The sequence below is a fragment of the Monodon monoceros genome, unplaced genomic scaffold, assembly GCF_005190385.1.
Source record: "Monodon monoceros isolate NGI ecotype Baffin Bay Population unplaced genomic scaffold, NGI_Narwhal_1 Super_Scaffold_13, whole genome shotgun sequence".
Classification (NCBI taxonomy): Eukaryota; Metazoa; Chordata; class Mammalia; order Artiodactyla; family Monodontidae; genus Monodon; species Monodon monoceros.
The window spans coordinates 317,042-331,451 of record NW_021703769.1 but is presented as its reverse complement, the minus strand read 5'-3'; the positions used below and the strand labels follow the sequence as shown (position 1 = coordinate 331,451).

Below are 14,410 nucleotides of genomic sequence, written 5' to 3'. Positions count from 1 at the left end.
TCTGGGACTTCGGGGCTGGCATTGCTCAGACGAGTGATGCTGGTCTGTGTCTCATGCTGGGCCCAGGTTAACCCCAGATGGAGCGGATGACCTGTGGGTGACAAAACTTTAGAATAAAGTGTAGGAGAATTCACTTTGGATTTTGGGATGGAGAAGGATTTATTGAACAAAAAAGAGAAAAAATACGTTCACACAGATTTGATATATTCAGTTACATTAAATTGTGAGAGGGAATTCCCTGGCAGTCCAGTGGTTAGGACTCCGCGCTTCCACTGCAGGGGGCACGGGTTCAATCCCTGGTCAGGGAACTAAGATCCCGCATGCTGTGCAGTGTGGCCAAAAAAAAAGAAAAAGTGAGAGATCTGTTGCATGATAATGTGCAAATAGGTAACACTACCCAAGTGTACACGTAGGAGTGGTTAAGGTGGTCAGTCCTATAGTTTTTACCACAATAGAAAAATGTATGAACTTGTGTTCATGATAAGTAAAAAGAGATGGGTGGGAAATCGGGAAGGCTGGGGGCGCCCATCATTGTGGGGTGTGGCCATCTGGGTAGCGGTTGGCCTGCCCCTTCTCTGGGACCCTAAAGTTCCACTTGTAGGTACACACCCTACAACAGTTCTTCCTAATCTCTTTGTGGTGAAGGACCAGATTTTATTTGTTTTAATTTCCATTGTGTCACAGGCTGGTACTTTTGTAAACTACAATGAAAATGACTAGCTAGAAGAATAAGTTGCAAACAAAACAAAAAAATGCAAGCCCAGATTTTTTTCTTTTTACGTTTTTAAAATAAACATACAGTAAATTGACCTTTTTTTTTTTTTGATGTACGGTTCTCTTGAGTTTTAATACATAGAGATTTGTGTAACCATCACCCTGCTCAGGCTGTGGAACACGCTCATCCGTACCCACCCCCCACGCCCACAGCATCCACTGTTCTGCTCTCTGTAGGTATAGCTGTCTTTTCAAGAATGTCATGTACATGGAATCATAGAGCTTCTAGTCTCTGCGGCCAGCCTCTCTCACTCAGCCCAGTGTTACTGAGAATCCTCCACGTCGTGTGATGGACGCTTCGTTCCTTTCTGCTGCCGAGTGGTGCTCCATTGTGTTCACCTTCCAATTTGTTATCCTTTCACGGGGACATATGTGTTGTTTCTGGGTTTAGCGATTATAAATATTCATGTACAGGTTTTCCATGTGAACATTAATTCCCGTTCCTCTTGAATAAATGCTCAGGAACGGGATGGCTGGGTCACGTGAAAGCCTGTCTTTAACTTTATAGGAAACTTCCAACTCTCTTCCAGAGTGGCTGTCCCGTTTGGTGTGCCACCAGCAGTGTACGGGTCTAGCCACTGTTCACCCTCACGAGCACTGGGTGTTGTCTGGTTATTTTTTAAGCCATTCTGATAGATACGTAGTGGTATCTCATTGTAGTTTGAAGTTGCATTTCCCAAATGGGTAGAGATGTTGAGTATCTTCTCCTGTGCTTATTTGCTATTGCTCTGACAGTTGGGTAAGTTTTGCTGTCAACTTCTGCCCTTAGCACTAACCTGAGCTGGCAGGGCATCACCCCGTGCCCGGCACTGCCCTAGAGAAACTGTAGGTGGGAATTGCTCAGAAGGTTCAGAGGACCCCAGTAATAGCAAAACCTGGGAATGACCAGCCATCTTCCAGTAGAAGAATGGATTGACAAGTTGTGGCCTGTTCCCAAAATGGAATTTGTCCAGTACTAGGAATGAGTGAATTATAGATATATCCAGCTATTTGGGAGAATCTTAGAAATATATTGAGTTTCAAAAACAAGTCACGGGCCAAAAAAAACAAGTCCCAGGAGGCTGCATACACAGTGTTAAGACCATTTGTTTTTTAAACAAGGTCTTATTTATTTATTTACTTATGGATGCATTGGGTCTTCGTTGCTGCACATGGGCTTTCTCTAATCGTGGCGAGGGGGGGCTACTCTTTGTTGCGGTGCGCGGGCTTCTCATTGCTGTGGCTTCTCTTGTTGCGGAGCACAGGCTCTAGGTGCACGGGCTTCAGTAGTTGTGGCACACGGGCTCTAGAGCACAGGCTCAGGAGTTATGGCACATGGGCTTAGTTGCTCCGTGGCATGTGGGATCTTCCCGGACTAGGGCTCAAAACCGTGCATTGGCAGGCGGGGTCTTTTTTTTTTTGGCGGTACGCGGGCCTCTCACTGCTGTGGCCCCTCCCGTCGCGGAGCACAGGCTCCGGATGTGCAGGCTCAGCGGCCATGGCTCACAGGCCCATCCGCTCCGCGGCATGTGGGATCTTCCCGGACCGGGGCACGAACCCGTGTCCCCTGCATCGGCAGGCGGACTCTCAACCACTGCGCCACCAGGGAAGCCCAAGACAATTTTTTTAAGCTCAAAAAATTAAAACTAAGTAGTGTTTAGGGAGAAACATATGAGGTACATTTCTTTAAGCAAGGGATTATAATAAACATTGCTTCAGGGTAATGTATATGGGGAGAATGCAGGAAGTTTCAAAATTATTGGTAATTTTCTAGTTTTTAAATTGAAGGATGGGATCATGGTGTTTATTTTATCATGATGCATCATGACTTATATGTGTCATATCTTCCTTTCTGTGTATCAAATATTATATAAAATATTTAAAACAGAACCAAGGGACTTCCCTGGTGGCTCAGTGGATAAGACTCTGCACTCCCAGTGCAGGGGGCCCGGGTTCGCTCCCTGGTCAGGGAACTAGACCCCACATGCGTGCTGCAACTAAGAGCTTGCATGCCACAACTGAGGAGCTCACGTGCTGCAACTAAGGAGCCCGCCTGCTGCAACTAAGACCCGGCGCAACCAAGAAAGGAAGGAAGGAAGGGAGGGAGGGGGATTAAAAAAAAAAAAAAAAAAAAAAAAACAGAACCAAAATAGGCTTCCTTTTAAGACGTTTTCAAATCTGTTCTTCCAAAGTTGGCATATGATTTTTCCAAAGTTGACATATGATTTTTTCCTGCAATAGTAGGTTGAATTCAACAGCAACTCTTAATAAACATTCAGTGCATGCTGATTTTACACACGGAGGTACAAGAGTCAGAATACACATCTCTTTCCCCTGAAGATGTTTAAGTCTTCTAAGGAGCATAGACGTGCCCTGTGAGCACAGGGATTTTTGTCCGTTTTGTTTATTTTGTTCACTGCTAAATCCCCAGCTTTGAGAGCAGAGTGTGGCACATGGCAGGTGCTTCCTAAACATTTGTTGAACAAATAAACAACACATAGACATATGCTCAAGGCTCAGGATGGCTCCATAGAATGTGATGGGCTCTGCTGTACATCCATGGAGCAGGCGCCAGGACTGGCCTTCTGGCACCAGGGATGTCGCTTCACGGTCGGAGGTCTAAGTAGGGGTTCCACGTAGGAGTGGGCAGGACGTTGAGGAGACCCCAGGTACTCAGGGTTGGCAGCACTGCCTCTGCCTAAGAGCGAGCTGTCAGGCCGTGAGGCCCAGTGGGCGCAGTGGCAGGAAGAGGCTGGTGTCAGACAGGGTCTGTGTCCAATAGGACCTTGTAAGGCAGGCCCGGGAGCTGGGATTTGATGCTGCAGCCAGTGGGCTGTTGGGGAAGGACCTGAGCGGGGTGGTGACAGGAGTGGAGCCGTGCTTTACAGACTTGTCCTGGCGGCAGTGAGGGAGGACAGACTGCGTATGCTCCAGAAAAGCCTCCCCTTTACCGGACCCCTGCCTCTTGGGGTTGGCGAGCTTTGACTGGTTTGAAGCCCATTTTTCCCTGCTCTTGTGTGGCTTGGCTGCCCCGCAATGTGGAGGAGCCCCAGTACTCTTCCTAGCAGCACCAGGACGCACTACAGACTTGCAGAATGTGCCCATTGTTTGTTTTTAAAGGTATGTGTTACTAAAAATGACGCAGCCTAAAGGTCAGGACCTAACCCTCCTGGGGCCAAGGCTGGGAGCATAGCTGGGACGGCAGTTCCTGAGTTAATAGCAGGTGTAGCTCAGGTAGATGTGGCTGCTCCCCAGGTGCTGACATGGGCCTCGGGGATGCCTTTGAAATTTAATCGAAACGGGTTTAGGAAAAACCAAAATGCTGAGGTGCTACCTCAAATAGCAGACGCGACATTTCCTGGTGGTCCAGTGGTTAGGACTTGGCGCACTCACTGCCGTGGCCCGGGTTCAATCCCTGATCGTGGAACTTAGATCCTGCAAGCCACACAGCGCAGCCAAAAAAATAGAAAACAAAACAAATAACAGGTGCTGGACTCCTGGACTCCTCAGGCAAAGACAAAGTCACCAACTCAGCACAGCTGGCCTGTTCCTGGATCTTGAGGCTGGCGGCAGAGGACACCTGGTTTCCCCCGTGACACTCTAGTGGAGCCTCCTCACGGCGTTGAGCTTGGAGCTGTGTGCCTGTGGTGCCAGGTATTGGGGAGATGGGGGAAATCGAGGGAAGCAGAAGACAGGTCACAAGACAATGGGAGAAACCAACTCTGGGGAGGGGAGAGCGCTGACCAGGTGCAAAGGGGATGGTCTTCAGTTTGTCACTTGTGGGACATTAGGATGATCTTTTTTCCCGCTTTGGAAAAATGTTTATTTCTTTTAAATCATTAAAGTATACCCGATCACTATAGAAAATTAAGAAGGATAAACAACAAGGTCCTACTGTATAGCACAAGGAACTATATTTGGTATCTGTGATAAACCATAATGGAACAGAATATGAAAAAGAATGTATATATATGTATAACTGAGTCACATTGCTGTACAGCAGGAATTAGCACATTGTAAATCAACTAGACTTCAGTGAGATAAATTTTAAAAAATAAAATTAGAATAAACCTCAAAAAAAGAAAATTAAGAAAATAAAATATTAAGACAGCTTTTGAAAAAAGTTGATTTTAATGATTTAAAAACCCCACAAAACTCGATTCTTTCTCTCTCCCCTTCACTGTCTTCCACAACCTTTCTGCTTGACAGGAGCCTCCTAGATGCATTTCCCAATATCACACGTGCTAAGAATGAAGTCAGAGCTGTCCGTTTGCAGTTCAGGTCACTGTCTTAGTTACAAGATCGTGTCCCAGCTGAGCGTGAAACTTCAAAGTGCGTATCTCCTGGCAGTGGGTAGTTTCTAACTAGAATGTTAACTTTTGAAACGTGTGTGAAAATGATGTAGAAATTTACATTTAATAATTTTTATGCTTGGACAGCATTTATTTCATTTTCTGACTCAAAATTATAAAATACCAGTTTGAATCATGTTCATAGCAGCTGTTTTATTCTTAAAGGGCCAGACGTAAGTATTTTCGGCTACCTGGTGACACAGTCTCTGCTGAGAGCAGCCACAGAATGACAGACAAACGGATGTCTTTCTGTGTCTCCATGAAAGTTGTAAAAACAGGCAGCCTGCCATCACAGAGTAGAGAATTTTATGTTTCATTTGGTTCTCTCGTAGTATCTAATTCATGTTGAGAACAAATCACATTAATTACAACGGCTGCTCTGTTTACTGCAGGTAAACTTGACATACAGTGAAAGGCACAGATCTTAACTGGATTTCAGTGAGTTTTGGTGTGTACACTTGTGAGACCACTCTTGCATTTAAACTAAGAACATTCTGTCTCCTAGGAGGTCCCCTTACCTCCCTGAAACAGTCGCTTTTCTGGTTTATATCACGACCTTGTTTTTCCTGTTCTTAATATTTGTATAAATGGAGTCATTTTGTGTTTCTTAGCTTGTTTGCATAACACATTGTGTTTGAGATTTATTGATTTCATTGCTGTGTCAGAATGTTATCCTTCTTTTATTGGTAAGTAGTGTTCTGTATAGAATAGACCAGAAATTGTCAGTCCTTCTGTTGATGACCCTTTGTGGTGTTTAGAGCTTTTCGTAGAGCTCTGTGCCGCCTACTTCACGTAAGGCGTCCATTTCTCCCCCACCCCTGCTTCTCCGTGCGAAGCCGGCCTGTTTGTCTTACTTGCAGCGCAGACCGCACAAGCCAAGGTTGATCAGTTCCTGCTTCCAGCAGTCTTGTGTATTTTTTAAAAAGAAAGAGGAAAAGATCATCTGTTACCTCCGTGCTCACCACTTCCAGTGGCCTTCATTCCTTCTAAAGACGCTGGTTTCTATCTGGTGTCATTTCCCCTCGGTCCAGGTAACTCTCATTGGTGTTTCTTGAATTTTAGGTTTTTGTGATGGGTTCTCTTAGTCTCTGTCGGAAAATGTCTTCATTTCAGCCTTTGTTTCTGAGGGGTGTTTTTTCTGGAAATAGAATTCTGGTTTGACAGGTATTTTATCTGAGCGCTTTCAGGTTGGGCACCACTACCCTCTGGGTGCTGTGATTTCTAACGAGGAGGGTATGGCTCACACGCTCGCTCCTCCGCAACGCGTCCATTTTCTCTTGGTCTCTGGTTTTCAGCAGTGTGACTGCTGGGCCTGGGCGTGATTCTGTCTATATTCATTCTGTCTTCTGCAGCCAGGTGATCCTGCAGTGGGCCTCTGCTGCTCCCATCACGGTGTTCTAGGGGAGCTATGCTCACCCTGATTTAGGGTGTCTTCCCGCCCCAACACGCCCCGGCATCAGGGGTGGTGTCTCCTGCCCAGCACCCGGCGTGTGTGTAAATGCTTTTGAACCTGTGATCCTGGGGAAGGGTAAACGCCCTTCGAGACAGATGTGTGTCCTGTGAACAGAGTCATCCTCGTTGGAGCCCCAGCAAAGCACATTGAAAGTCGTCTTTCTTGCTTGGGTGTAGGGTTGCACTGTCGCTGTGCCGGAATCCCGTACCCGCCAGCGGTGACAGGAGGGGAGTGTCTTCCTCGGGGAAAGTTTGAATCTCATGCAGTCAGCGGGCTCTCCTCATCTCAGTGGAGAAACTCACGAAGTAAGGGATCTCGTTTCTCTGTTCTTTGGTATGAAGATATTATCAGGGCCATTGTTCCGTATTATATGGGAACCTAAGATCCCAGTTGGAAAAACCCTCGGAAGCCGAGCTAGTGGTGCTGAAACCATGATCTAAAGTAAGAAGAGTGACTGACGGGGGACGGCAATGAGCACACTTGGATGGCTTATGTCAAAAATGCCATCGCCTCGCTCACAGCGTCTCCAGCAGCTTTCGGGGTGGGCGCTGTTGCTGTCTGGCCTCATTGCTTCACATTGCAACAAATTTCTTTGGATTTTGCCATCTTGATTGGAAATGCATATTCACAGCATTTCTTGCCCACGTCTTCGTTTTGTATTTGTGCAAAGTTAACTTTGAGGACCGAAAAAGAGTCACAGTAACTAAGCCGGCACTTGCCCACAGCACACAAATGTAAGTGCCTGTTCACGACACCCAGCCTCCCTAAAATAATTCACAAGAGAGCCATTACTTGACCCCTGGGGCAAGGGTTGTGCCTGCTTCTGTAATTAAGTCAGGTTTATGGGTGCACAGTTGTGCCCATTCTTTTAGACACTGTGTGCTTCCATGCTTCAAAGGCAGAGCTGAGAACTTGGGACATGGAGACTGTCTGTATGGCCCACAAGACTGAAATATTACTATCTTGCCCTTTACCAGAAAGCTTGCACACCAGCTTCTAGAATAATAATACCTTGACGAATAGCACCAAAGTAAGCCTTGGTGTTAAAGTCTGTGCTGACTTTTACTGTCCCCAGCTTGCTCTTTTCTGGTGGTCCCCAGCTTGCTCTCTCTTCTTGGCTTAGACATAATTAAATTAGGCTTGAGTTGTCCAGACCCATCGCTGTGCTGTCAGTGATTTCATTAAAATATAACGAAGTTTATTTAGTCTCTCACTCTTACTGTTTGTGATGTCAGAAAACTCTAATGATTGAAAATTGGGTTGGAGGGAGTCCACATGAGGATGTTTGCTGGTTCTTAGGAGAATTTGGAGTTGACTAGACCCTGGTTGGCTGGATTCTCCATTAAGGTCCCTCTGATTGGCTAGTAGCCAAAACAGATCCCCAAATGCACAGCTTGCTCTTGAACTCTGATGAGAAGGGATTCTGTGGGGACTGTTGGAGACTTGCCGGCTGTGAGAGGGAAGTTAGTGCACGGGAATGTGGGCCAGACTCCTGGGGCTAAAGGACCTTGTTGGCCAGGAAGGCTGGGTTCTCAGTACCCGCGACAGTCCGACATGCTAAAGTCGTGTGTCCTGGAAGTGACTTGTGACAGAGCCTCTAGGAGGGCAGACATGCGTCTGGAAGCACAAGAACGACAACTTTGTAGTTTTTATAAAAAAGATACATACATAGATTTATAAAAAGTTCATGCGATGCAGAAAAGCCTACAGAAGAAAATGATTTTAAAAATCAAGCAATAGTATGGGAATAGGTCAAGAAATGGTAGACAGCAAAGAACAAGTCTTTTTTTTTGGCAGTGTGTGGGCCTCTCACTGTTGTGGCCTCTCCCATTGCGGAGCACAGGCTCTGGACGCGCAGGCTCAGCGGCCATGGCTCACGGGCCCAGCCGCTGCGCGGCATGTGGGATCTTCCCGGACCGGGGCACGAACCCGTGTCCCCTGCATCGGCGGGCGGACTCTCAACCACTGCGCCACCAGGGAAGCCCAGAATAAGTCTTTTAACCTCTACTCCCTGGTTCTTCCCAGAAACCAGATTACCAGATACTTAACCTTCCGAAGATACTCACATCGTCTTTTATTTTATTTTTACTACTTTTTAAAATTTATTTATTTATTTATATTTTATTTTTGGCTGTGTTGGGTCTTTGTTTCTGCGTGCAGGCTTTCTCTAGTTGTGGCAAGCAGGGCTTTTCTTGTGGAGCACGGGCTCTAGGCACGCGGGCTTCAGTAGTTGTGGCATGCGGGCTCAGTAGTTGTGGCGCACAGGCTTAGTTGCTCCGCGGCACGTGCGATCTTCCCAGACCAGGGCTCGAACCCGTGTCCCCTGCATTGGCAGGCAGATTCTTAACCACTGCGCCACCAGGGAAGTCCCCACATCGTCTTTTAAATAGAAGCGTTCCAGTTTCCCTCAAATTTGGCAAACAGAAGATCACGGTGATACTAATAAAACTGCTGCTCCCTCACCACGGCAGACCCACCCCCTTAACCAGGGGCGCCCGTGTGCCAGGGGCCGCTGGGGCCGTGAGGCTGCACACACTTGGCCCACCTGTGTGCTGACCCGCCGTGGGGGCCAGGAGGTTTGTGGTGGGTTTGTTGCTGGAGCTCCTGCCGCCCCTCAGTCAGGATCTTGCATTTCTGTGGGTTTGTCGCCTGACTGCAGACCTGTTGCCCTGGCTTCCACTGTTGATGACTTTCCTCTGGTTCACATCTTCACTGGCTGGATTTTATCACCAAGTCATTTTTTCTGGAAGCTCTTGGTTCCATACGTTCTTGAACCCACATGAGCATTAACCTGTTCCTCTGTGTGGGGAGAACTTGGCCTGATGGTGTCAGTGTCCAGGCAGAATGTCCCGCGTTGCTCCACCACATGCTGGCACCGAGTGTCACAGGGTCGCGCCACACCTGGTGGGGGAGGGAAAGCTGCCGGGCACTAAGGACTGGGGATGCAGAACCTGCTATTTAATCCCCGGGATTGGGGAGATGTGTTTATTATTGAACAGGTATCGGCCTTTCAAGTTTGGTCATAGTTGCTGGCAGTTCACTGAAACTAAGAAAATTCATTCTGGGACTTCCCTGGTGGCGCAGTGGTTAAGAATCCGCCTGCCAATGCAGGGGACACGGGTTCGAGCCCTGGTCCGGGAAGATCCCACATGCCGCGGAGCAACTAAGCCTGTGCACCACAACTACTGAGCCCGTGCTCTAGAGCCTGTGCTCTGCGACAAGAGAAGCCACCTCAACGAGAAGCCCGCGCACTGCAACAAAGAGCAGCCCCCGCTCGTCACAACTAGAGAAAGCCCGCACAGCAACGAAGACCCAACGCAGCCAAAAATAAATAAATGTTTTAAAATATAACAAAATATACAAAGTATTCTTAAAACTCAGCAGTAGAAAACAACAACAAAAAACAGAAAAGAAAATTAAGGTTTTGAAAGTCAGTGATCTGTCTGTACCTAGGAACAAGCAGGTGATGAACCACAGTGACTAGCTTACCTAGTAACTAAGCCAGGTGTGTGCTGATTTTTCTTAGGGTGGTTCTGTCCTAGACTAGGAAATGTTGCCCCTTGTTGCAAGAACGTCTGTGATCTCTGGTGTAAGCGGTGCTGGAGAATCATGACTTAAATGCTAAAGTTCCACAGGGAATTCTTTTTAGTCAAATTAAGTAGCTGACTGCCTCTAGACGTCTCAGGTAATCACATAGTTCTATAAGCAGATACAAAAGTATTTATTGATATTTTCCTGTGGATGGGCTCTAAAAGCACTATTTAGTAGGCACTGAGTAACTGAGAATACAAAATAATCTGTCAGAGTTGTATTTTCCATAACAGTACCTAAGGACCAAAAAAATTACTTAGCCAAGTAGTAATTAAACTTGACGAAGTCATGGTACTTCCGTTGTGGAGTAAATGGACGAAATTCCTAGTAATGGAGACTTGACGAGAATATGTTCCGTCATCAACATCACTGAGGGTCCCTGGGCTCTGTGCAGCCCTGCCATGGGGCGGGGGGTAGGGGGTGGTCCTTGTGTCCATCCAGGTGGGGAGGGAGGCTCCAAGCACTGCAGCGACTTGGCCACGCCAAGCAGCTGGAAGCTGTCAGAACTGGGCTTAAGAGTCCTCACACCCTGATTCCAAAGCCCACCATCTCTGGGATTGAAGTGAGGCGTGTTTAATTTCCTGCCCTCAGCTGTACACCACCGTCTCTTATGCTTCGTGCCAAGGTGGCTGACCTGGTGTCCCTCAGCCAGGAGGCCGCACCCTTCGGTTTGGGTTCAGGTCCTGACTTCACCTCTCTGTGTATGTGTCTCTCTGTCTGTGACATAACCGTCGGAGTGCCTGCGTCGTGAGGCTACAGGGGGCCAGGGCAGCCCAGCCCCTGCAGAACCCAGTCTGGAGGGAGTTCATGTGTGTGTCCTGTGTTGTGATCAGAAGTGACCATGCCACCTGCAGGAGGGGGCACGCCTGGGCCACTCCCCCGCAGGCCGGGACACCCCTACTCCTCTTGTCACATCTTTTCCTGTTTCTTGATTTCTTTCCACATTTTGTTGAAATACTACTCAGATCATTGTTCCATTGAAGATGCGCAAGCAGTACTTTTCCCAGACTCTTGCGTTTATACGTTCTTCTGACTTTACACTTTGTTGATAGTGGAATCCTAAGGTGAAACTCCTTTCTTCTTAGAATTCGAAACGTGTTTTGTTTGGGGAAGTTCTTAGCGCCCAGGATGTAGAAGTATGGCCTTGGTGCTCTACCTGGTGGGGCCTCAGTTTGCACACTTGTGTTTTCTTTCAGCTCTAGTTTTGTTTTCAATTGACTGTTTTTTCTCAGTTGCCTGTATTCTTTGCCTTTCAAATTCCTGCCTGGCAGATTTTCTCATTTTCTGTTTTCTCTGTGCTGGTTCTGTTCAGACGCTTCCTAAATTGTGCCTTCTCTGTGCTCTGGCCTTCAGCCGTTTCAGGCATATCGTTGCACCCGTCTGCTTCGTTGACAACTTCACTGCTCGGATAGTGATTTCCAGAGACTGTCTTATCCTTCTGTGCCCCTTTTTCTTCACAGCTTAGTGTAATCTCAGTCTCTGAGGACAGCAGAACTATTGTTTAAGGCAGTTTTAGGTTTACACAGAAACTGAGGAGAATGTACAGAGAGTTCCCTTATACTCCCTGCCCGCCCCAATCTTACAGTTTATTAGCATTGGTGTGGTACATTGTTTGGAGTGATGCTCCAACATTGATACAGAGTAACTCAAGTCTGTAGTTTACATCAGGGCTCACTCTTGGTGTTGCACATTCTGTGGGGTTTTTCAAAGGTATAGTGACATGTATCTGCAGTTGTAGTATCAGAATAGTTTCACTGCCCTAAAAATCCTCTGTGCTCTGCCTGTTCATCCCTCCCTCTCCCAACCTCTGGCAAACACTGATCTTTTTCCTGTCTCCATAGTTTTGTCTTTTCCAGAATGTCAGAGTTGGAATCATATAGTCTGTAGCTCTTTCAGATTGGCTTCTTTCACTTAAATGCATTTAAGGTTCTTCCATGTCTTTTCATGGAAAACACAAGTTTGCTGAATAATATTCCACTGTCCGGGTGCACCACAGTTTATTTATCCGTCACCTGGTTGCTTCTGAGTTTTGGCAGCTATGAATACATCAACTTACTTTTAAGTAGTAGTGTAATCACATATAGATTATTAGATCAGTAATGAGTAGGAATTATGTCCGTCCTCTTTTCTTTGAACTGCATGTTATTTAGAAGTGTATCGTTTAATATTTAAACACCTGAGGTTTTCATAGATCTTTTCCTTTTGGGTCTCTAATCTGTTAGGGTTGGGGACATACTGTGTATGATTTCAGTCCACTTAAATTTGTTAAAACTTGTTTTATGGCCCATCATGTGGTATGTCTTCGTGATTTTTAAAGTGTAAGTTCTGTGGATGTGGGTGTCGTAGAGGTAATCGGGTCATGGTGGTTGATAGCGTTCTTTAGGTTGTCGGTATTTTTCCTGATTTTTTGTGTGTGTGTCCTGTCAGTTTCTGAGAGAGGGGTGTTAAGATTTTTGTGACTGTGAAGTTGTCTGCTTCTCCCCTTATTTCGGTCAGCGCTTGCTTCATGTATTTTGAGGCTCTGTTTTTAAAGTGTCTCTCGCAGACAGTGTCTAGTTGGGTCTTGCATTTTTTTTATCCATTTTGACAATCTCTTCCTCTTAATGGAGTTTTTAGTCTACAGAGATTCATTTTCATTTTCCCTTCAGCTTTCTAGCTTTGCCTCCCTACGTCTTTATTTAGAGGTTGCCCAAGGGATTACAAAACACACACTTAAATTTTATCTGTAGTTTTTGATGTCTCCTCTGCGTTCTCCTCGTAGACTAGGCTGCCATGGCAGACCAGAGACAGCGCTCCCTCTCTACCTCTGGGGAATCCCTGTACCACGTTCTGGGGCTGGACAAGAATGCAACCTCGGATGACATTAAGAAGTCCTACCGGTAAGAGGCCTGGGCCCGGGGCGGGCCGCTCCCACCCCTCCTGTCTTTTATCTGCGCGTGTTTCCCCGGCCTACTCGCTGTTTCACTGGTAGCCCTTCCACTGCATCTTTGTGTGTGTAGTGTGTCCCCGTATAGCTTACGATTATTACCTTAATGTTTTCTTGGCAACGAAAACAAAGCAATAGCAGTGTGTGGGTCATGCACACTCCCTACCCTGGAGCAGACGGCTCGGAGGGCAGGCCTGGATGTGCTGAGCTGTGGTGGCAGGGTCTCCACCCCCCGGGGGAGCCTTCCCACATGGCTGAGCTTGCCCTTCCCCTGCGGTGTCCCTGAGCAGCTGCCAGAGACCGACACTGTCGTTGGTGCAGACAGTTGACACAGTCCTCTGTGTTCTCAGCTTATCTCCTTATCAGTACAATAAAATGCCTGTGCTGCGCGCTCCTTGCCTGTCCCTCCATTTGGCAAATGTACAGTCAGGACGCTAGAGGGCAGCAGCGGGGTTGGAAGTTCTTGGGAGTGCCCGCAGGTCAGCTCTCACCCGAGCACTTGCTGCTCTGTGGATGGTTCAGCACGGGAGGTTTGCCCTGAGACAATTGCAGAGATTTCTGTTGAGCCTGGCATTCTCTAGTTCTGTGGCCGGCTGGAAAGGGAGGTGGTGACGGGTAAATGTTCCTCTGCTGGCCCTCCATCCCGGTGGATGAGCGTGAGACGTGAGACCAACAGATGGTTTTGGTTTGCAGGAAGCTGGCCTTGAAATATCACCCTGACAAGAACCCAGATAACCCAGAGGCCGCAGACAAGTTTAAGGAGATCAACAACGCCCACGCCATCCTGACGGACTCCACGAAAAGAAACATCTACGACAAGTACGGCTCGCTGGGGCTCTACGTGGCCGAGCAGTTTGGGGAGGAGAACGTGAACACCTACTTCGTGCTCTCCAGCTGGTGGGCCAAGGTGAGGGCGCAGCTCCCACTCTCGCATCCCGCCAGGTGGATCTGGGCACGTGGCGGGCTCCTCGTCCCCGTAGACACGGGCAAAGGCCCGGTCCCAGCAGATTGTAGCTGGCCTGTGGCCTGCCTGCGTCCAGCCCACGCGCACAGAGCGAGGTCTGTGCCGAGTGGTGATGTCCACAGCATTTTCTTTCGTGAGTCACTGTGGTAGAAATAGGAAATGAACTTTGTCATCACTTTGTGGATAGATTTATTTTTGTGATTAGGGAAAACTTGTTAGAAATATCTAGCTTGAGAAACTTCTGAAAGAAATATTATTGTTTTATATTGTAACATTACCTGGTTTCCTGATTCTATCCAAAGCATCTGTCGTGTGAGGCCCGAGGGTGCGGCTCACTGCAGGGCGCTGAGCTGTCGGCAGCCGGTCTGGCA

The 14,410-nt window shown here is 47.4% G+C and overlaps 1 protein-coding gene across 5 annotated transcripts in view; it reads left to right on the top strand.

Annotated features, from left to right (window-relative positions):
• The window catches only part of DNAJC5 (DnaJ heat shock protein family (Hsp40) member C5), a 30,785-nt gene that overhangs the window by 11,589 nt on the left and 4,786 nt on the right, over positions 1 to 14,410 (top strand). The window contains exons 1-5 of one of the 5 annotated variants that reach the window (XM_029220937.1): positions 2,831 to 3,873; positions 4,240 to 4,407; positions 4,963 to 5,085; positions 12,911 to 13,028; positions 13,769 to 13,982. In XM_029220937.1, coding sequence (XP_029076770.1) covers positions 12,922 to 13,028; positions 13,769 to 13,982 — 321 coding nt within the window. In that variant the 5' untranslated portion in view covers positions 2,831 to 3,873; positions 4,240 to 4,407; positions 4,963 to 5,085; positions 12,911 to 12,921. Of the gene's footprint in view, positions 1 to 2,828; positions 4,408 to 4,962; positions 5,086 to 5,782; positions 6,137 to 12,910; positions 13,029 to 13,768; positions 13,983 to 14,410 lie in introns of those variants that run through there. The other 4 variants (XR_003793193.1, XM_029220936.1, XM_029220939.1 and 1 more) reach the window with 4 other exon arrangements.